At 42.2% G+C, this 7,500-nt stretch overlaps 1 protein-coding gene across 1 annotated transcript in view; it reads left to right on the top strand.

Moving 5' to 3' along the window:
* Window positions 1-7,500, top strand: part of LOC145408996 (putative neural-cadherin 2) — a 364,003-nt gene that overhangs the window by 285,787 nt on the left and 70,716 nt on the right. Inside the window, exons 19-20 of the mRNA XM_080279567.1 lie at window positions 4,055-4,300; window positions 7,089-7,436. Of these exons, the coding sequence (XP_080135693.1) occupies window positions 4,055-4,300; window positions 7,089-7,436 (594 nt within the window). The remainder of the gene's footprint in view (window positions 1-4,054; window positions 4,301-7,088; window positions 7,437-7,500) is intronic.

Raw genomic sequence — 7,500 nt, 5'->3', positions numbered from 1 at the left:
ATATTTCTTAACACCATTTCCTTATTGATGTATTCTTTATGCGCCTTAATATTACCTGGCATGTTATATTGAAAGTACTTCGCACTGTCTTGTTATCTTACGCTGCAACTTAAATTCATGTGATCATTTTACCATACAACTAAAATTCATGTGATCATTTTACCATACAACTAAAATTCATGTGATCATTTTCCCATAACATAACAAGAGAGAGAAAAAAATACGATGAATAAAAAGCCTGTCAGAGTGAATGTAAGAAGAGGAAATACATATAAAATGGGGGCTCAACAGAAAATGACAAAGGGAATGAGATATCTGGACTATTGTATATATACAAGGAACATCTGGGAAGATATTTAAAAAAAAGGAGAAAATGAAGATCAAACGAACACGAATGGAAAAGATCAAACGGTCATATGATCAGGTGGTGTATAGTGGTAAGTTAGAAGAAGGAATTTAAGAGTGCAAGAATAGTGTACTAAGAGTGTCAGTGCGAGGTGGAGGACAAGGAATTAAGTGGAAGAGATGAGAATGAATGCGAAATGAACAGGAATATGATAGCACTGAAAAGAAAACAAAAGAAATTACTTTTAGTAGGGGTTAATATACTCTTGGAACAAAAGAAGAAAGAAATAAAATTTAGATTAAAGTGAGAGTGAGATCATTGCAAAATTAGATGACACTTGATATTGGAACTAGGTCTAGGGTAACATGACAACTGCTAATTTTTTTTTTACTTCTAAGATAAATTGTTGGAGAGTGATATACATACACTGTTTCTGTGAAAACATTTGTATTATCATTTCCTTAAAATTTTTAAAATTTTAATAATGCACATGTATTCCACTCATATACGCAGTAATATTACCTAGTAACATGGGTGTAATAACATATATAATTATACTAGCCGGTAAAATATTTATCATCCACAGATGGGCCACAGACAGCTATTAATAAATAAGGTTGTCTACACTCTGCACAATGTCTTATATTTTATAAAATGCTAAATTAACGGCCAAGCCGAGGAGATGGTCAGGAAAAGGACATGGTCGTGACTATATGGCACCAATGATGTTGTTGGGATAACATACAAGGAACCGGAGATTTGTGCACAGAACGTAACTTGGAACGATAGCCATTAACAGCAGGAGAAAGTGGCAGTGTCTCAGAATGAGGAGAGGAATCTGAAGGAGTGTCAGAGGAAGGAATGGGAGATGAAGAAGCATTTCCGGGCTCAAAAGATGAGGCTGTAAATGATTCTTCTAACATTATGCCCCTCGGTGTATACTTAAGGTCATCTGGATGAATCCATTTGCTATCGGTGCGAGACACATCGTTTATATCAAATTTGTTGTCTCTAAGAGAGATGACACGGAAAGGATCAAGGAATTTACTGTCATGTTTTTATGCACACTCGTGGTCCAGGACAAAAACTAATTCACCTACTAGGATGGTAACATCAGAAGCAGCTGCATGTTGCTTACGTATCGTTTCTGCATTTGAGAGGGCCAGATTATCCTGAATGTACTTATAAATTTTCTGAAAATCTTAGATGAACTTTGAGAAAATCATTATGACTGTATACTGGATCAGGCTTTGATTGTAATAAAGAATAACGTAACCGCTTGTCAAAGCCGTAGGTGACAAAGAATGGAATTTCGCCAGTTGACTTATTCAGTGATCCATTAATCAATGCAGCTACCTGTGGAATTCACTTATCCCAGATGGAATTCTGATCACACACCATGTGGCGTAGGCATTATAAGATTTTCTTTTGGCACTCCATGAGGCCATTAATAGCTGGATGGTAGACCAATAATATGAAAGATGTGCCTGTCGTAAGCATCTGTTCTTAACTGGGTGCGACGCATAAGGGGTGTCATGGATTAATGAAGGGCAGCAGGAATTAAGTCCGCTGGAATGACTAGTTGTCTAACTTTGCGATGAGGCACATCACTACATGTGAGTACCGTCTTTTTGTAAAGTGACTAATGAAAGAAGAAGAAATCAGACACAGGAACTGGTAACTTTGACAAGGAAGAATCATCACCAGACTCAAAGAAGTATATGACCTGAGACCATAGAGGGTCAACATGCTGGAAACCATGGAATGTCATAACGCCAAATTTACATCACAACCAGCCGAGACTGTGGCAACATAACGAGAGAGAGCATCTGCCACAACCTTTGACTTTCCAGGAACGTATTCAAACATTGGATTATAGTCTTTAACAATAACTGCCCAGCATGCAAGATGACCAGTAAGATTACGTCCTCGAAACAGGTTGCAAAAAGGAAGATGGTCTGTCTGGATATGAATGGGGTAACCGTAGGTGATGTTGCGGAAATGTTTTAGGAACTAAACCAAGGTGAGCTCATCCCAAAGAGTTATGCTGTGATCCTTCTCTGTGGAGTTCAATACTCGACTGGCATAGACAACGACAAATTTCCTACCTTCAGAGTCATCATGCATGAGAACTGCATCGAGGCCCACTCCAGAAGCATCAGTGCACAGTAGGAAAGGTTTGAAATCATCGGGGAATACCAAGACTGGAGTTTGTGAAAAAGCAGTTTTCTTGGCGAAAAACGCGGTAGCTTGTTTGTCTGACCACTTAAAAGGCCTTCTTCAACAGTCTAGTCAATGGCGCAGCAATTTGGGCATTCCACCTGATGAAATAACGATAGTAGCCACTAAGACCGAGGAAACTACATACTGCATCTGTGTGGGTAGGAGTAGGGAAGTTGGTCACTGCATTTACCTTTTCATCAGATGTATGGATGCCGTGAGCATCGGCGACAAATCCTAGGAACTTCAGCTTCTTACGTAAGAAATGACACTTTGACAGCTTGATTTTAAGTCCAGCTTGTATGAGTCTAGTGAATACCTCTGCCAATTTCTCTAAGTGTTCCAGAACAGTGCGATTAGGGATAATGACTGAGTGGCCTATCATGCCGGCAAAGACTGTGAAAAAAATCGAAAGAACGCCAACAGGGCATTTCTCAACCTAAACATAAGTCTACAGAGTTGGTAATGACGGGACGGGTTGCTGAAGGCCGAAATTGGACGAGATGACTCCTCCATTTCTACTTGTCAATAACAACTCAACAGATCCAATGAGGAAAATACACAGTTATTTTCTCCGAGTGGTTCCAATAGATCGACGTGCATAGGAATTGGGAACCTATTCGGGACAGTCAAAGCATTGACCCGGCGGTAGTCAGATTTCTGATAAACTGGACATTACAGTTTATTATTCTTCAGCTTTGCATATTTTTATGTAAATGTTGATGTACGTAATATATAACCTTGTATAATTATGTATAGATGCTAGAAGTGCTATGTGACTTTATTAACTGAGCTAAATTTGTGTGTTAGGAAGCTGGAGCATTAAGTGCTGTGGTCCTCAGTTCATTTCTAGCCAAGCCACCACCCAGGGCGCAACTGTGTTCCCTCTTGTCAGAATAAAGAAGACATTCTAACAACAGACTTTGGAACCTACCCTTCACTTTTCATGGACTGTTACAGGCATGATGAAATGATATACAGTGACTTAACATAAAACGTTTCAAACTGTTAAGATGGAAGAAGCATCCAAACATAAGGAATCTAGAAACCGCTAGGGGAGTACATACCTCCACCAGATCCAGGATAATTTTTGATTGAATAATGAAATTCGTATTTCCTACCATACAAATTCTTTTATGGTATCAAGCAGTTAATTGATTCCACAGCCTTAGCTTGCCCGGTTACACAATATTAGAGTGCATACCTCTGCCAACTCCAGTAAAATTTATTATTTACTCCTGGATCCGATTCCATCTCAAAATCTAATATACTCTTTCTTGATCCACCTGATTTAATTGAAATCTGATATGCACCTTTAGAGATATACATTGCACACAACAGACAGACAGGCACTGATGAATACGTAACTTCCGTCAAATTTTGTTGGCGGAGGCAATAAACATTTCCATTATAGGGTATAATTCATGGAATAATATATAGTATAGTGTCAGTTTAGTGAGTAACTGTGTATGCTAAGTTGCTTCACAGACCATAGCACTGATGGTGGACCTGTGTGGGCGAGGATGGGAGGACAAACCAGTGGACGACTCCCATTGCCTAGCCAGAGAGCAGTGGTGGGGCAGCAGGAGTAGGAACACGTGGCCAGGAGCCAGCCCATTACAGCTGGGAGGGGTGGCTTACTCATTACTACAGGCAGAGGACCATGGGTGGCAGGAGGCGCCCACCCCACACAACCTGGACGGATGTCTTTCCCACCTCACTATTAATTCTCAGGTGAGTCTCAGTGCTCAGTTTACAAAATGTCCGACATAACAGATAATAGAAAACTTATAAGTGGAAGTTAATGCAAACCAGTAATCTGTTAAGCTTTTTCGTGATTTAGTAATTTAGCATAAAGTTACCCAAGCACGTTCTATACTCCCTCTGCTTTAACTTGGCTTAAATTTGCCAACTCTCCACCTTGAATGCAGGTCTGTAACAAAAGATTTCCACTAGAAAATTATACTAGCCGTAATGAAGTGCTTTGGAAATTATGTAAAGCTGTGCTATTGCTTTATTCTGCCAAAGAGCTACAAAAACTGCAGCAAAGGACTAATATCTGGACCATTTTTGTGTGTGTGTGTGAAAAGAGTAGTGTTCGGATATTCCACTTGGAGTGATGGCCCTTCCTTACCCTTTAGGGATCGAATCTCCTTGAGGTGACTGAATATTTGTGTCTTATAAACTGCAGAGGAAGGATGAGGTGTCATATGAGAGGTATAAGGAAAAGAGGAATAGGGCGAGAACGGCTGTGCGTGATGCTAAAGTGGCAGCAGATGAAAGGTGGGGTAAGCGACTGACTGAGAATTTTCAACAGAATAAGAAAATGTTCTGGAAGGAGCTGAAGAGGGTGCGAAAGGGAGAGTCTGAGAAGGAAGAGCGAGTAAAAGCAGAGGATGGAAGGATGTTAATTGAGATGGATGCAGTAAGGAAGAAATGGGCAGAGTATTTTGAAAGATTGTTAAATGTAGAGGAGGAAAGTGTGGCTGAGACTGTGGCGGTTGGAAGGGTGCAAGGAATAAATGTGTTGGGAGAGTTGAATGATTCTTTGATCACGAAGGAGGAAGTGGAGAAGGCAGTAAAGGAGATGAAAACAGGGAAAGCTGCAGGTATGGATGGGTGTGCTGTGGAATGCCTGAAGGGTGGTGAAGTGACTATTGTTGACTGGTTAGTAAGATTGTTGAATGTGTGCTTTGTGAAAGGTATATGGTGCCAAGTGACTGGGCAAGTGCATGTGGGGTACTAGCTTCAGGGGTATAAGTCTGTTGAGTGTTGTAGGTAAGGTGTATGGTAGAGTGTTAATTACAAGAGTTATAGAGGGTACAGAGAGAGTGATTGGTGATGAGCAATGTGGCTTTAGGAGAGGGAGGGGATGCGTGGATCAGGTGTTTGCTGTGAGACAAGTGTGTGAAAAGTATTTAGCGAAAGGCAAGGATGTGTTTTGGGCATTCATGGATTTAGAGAAAGCGTATGATAGAAATGATAGGGAGCCTTTGTGGACTCTTTTAAGATTGAATGGACTTGATGGTAGGTTAGTAAAAGGGGCGAAAAGTTTTTATGTAAACAGTAGAGCGTGTGTAAGATTGGGAAATGCTGTGAGTGATTGGTTTCCCGTGAGAGTGGGGCTGCAACAGGGATGTGTGATGTCGCCTTAGTTGTTTAATGTTTATATGGATGGTGTTGTAAGGGAAGTGAATGCAAGGGTGTTAGGTGGAGGTCTGAGTCTGGTGAATGTTGATGGTGGAGAGTGGAATCTGAAGCAGCTACTGTTTGCAGATGATACTGCACTAGTGGCTGATTCAAAGGAGAGATTCAGATAGTTGGTAGAGGAGTTTGGAAGGGTGTGTGAAAGGAGGAAATTGAAAGTAAATGAGAATAAGAGTAAAGTGATGAAGTGTACGAGGTTGGTAGATGGTAGGGGGATGAATATAGTTTTGAATGGTGAGTTGCTTGAGGAGGTAGAGTGTTTTAAATATTTAGGGTCACATGTTGCTGTGGATGGAAGAATACATGCAGAAGTGAAGTTTAGAATGAATGAAGTAGGTAAGGTCCTGGGAGGAATGAAAAAAGTGTTTAGATGTCGTTCGCTTAGAATGGATGTAAAGAGAAGGCTGTATGAGGGTGTTGTGGTACCGACTGCGTTATATGGGGCTGAAACATGGAATATGGGTTTAGCAGAGAGGAAAAGTTTGAATGTAATGGAGATGAGGTGTCTGAGGATTATGTGTGGAGTGATGCATATGGATCGAGTGCAAAATGATGAAGTGCGAAGAACTGGAGTTGTTCGGGAGATGGGTGGTAGAGTTGAGCAGAGGATGTTGCGATGGTTTGGGCATATGGAGATAATGGATAATGAGCGACTGGTGAAAAAAATAACTAGATCTGATGTGAGAGGTGTAAGGCTGAGAGGGAGATCACAAATAGGATGGATGGACAGTGTGAAAAGAGCACTGGATGCGAGACGGATGTCTGTTGAGCAAGGAAGAGTGGCTGTGCGTGACAGAAATAAATGAAGAGAAATTGTGAATGAATAAATGATGACGCAGCCCTGAGGGGATATTTTCCCGCATTTGGTCTGATCAGCTAGTCAGGTCAGGTGCGGGTAAGGGGATGGGTCTATTATGATGTGGCAGGGGTAAACCAGCTCTGTTGTCGGGCCCTGCTGCGGATATCACTGACTGCACAGTGCAGTTGACCCTTGTGCGGTGTGATGCAGTGAGGATCTGTCCCTTCTCCCCTCTGGGGCTAAGATGCGAATGAATGTGTTTGAGTGGATGAGTAAATAGGGAGTGTGTCGTCCTGTCTCGGCTACCTCCCTTTCCTTGCGGGAAGCAGCCTAGGGATATAGATAGATAGATAGTAAACTGCTACCAGGGGTCTAGGTCGGTTTCTGATATATATTTGCTCTGGAGTGTTGAAGCCAAATTTTAGGCCCCCACACCCTGAGAGGGTAATGTGGGAGTAGCAGTTAATTTTTATTATACTACCACATCCCGGTAACTGTGGCATAGTATCACTGCAGGTGGTGGACCTGGGCGAGCCAGCCTTTTCCCATGGCAGCAGCAGTGGGTGTGGGCAGCAGGAGGGGGCGTGTGGTGGGCTGATGGGCGTGTGTGGTGTACATGGCCAGTGTACAGGTGGACTGAGACACCCACGGTGTAAGTGTGACCCAGGATGGTCGGGGTATGGTTGTACCATCCCCACCGTGCCCGCCACCCTGGGTGTGTCATCCTACATGAAGCTGGCTCTGTCCTTCACGCCACCACCATATCAACTGGAGGTGCAGCTTCGAGTGAGAACAAGAGGGCACCGGGATGGCCTTTTGATGCATCTGACCACTCACCACCGCACAACTGCCTTTTCCCTCCACGTGCGTTACGTTACACATTTTGTCCATATTATTTATGAATGTGTCATATAATCATGGTAGTGGC

This window comes from Coenobita brevimanus, chromosome 79 (assembly GCF_032717465.1).
Source record: "Coenobita brevimanus isolate Jiangsu-jjx chromosome 79, ASM3271746v2, whole genome shotgun sequence".
Classification (NCBI taxonomy): Eukaryota; Metazoa; Arthropoda; class Malacostraca; order Decapoda; family Coenobitidae; genus Coenobita; species Coenobita brevimanus.
The sequence above is the reverse complement of the archived record's forward strand: the minus strand, read 5'-3'. Positions and strand labels throughout refer to the sequence as shown.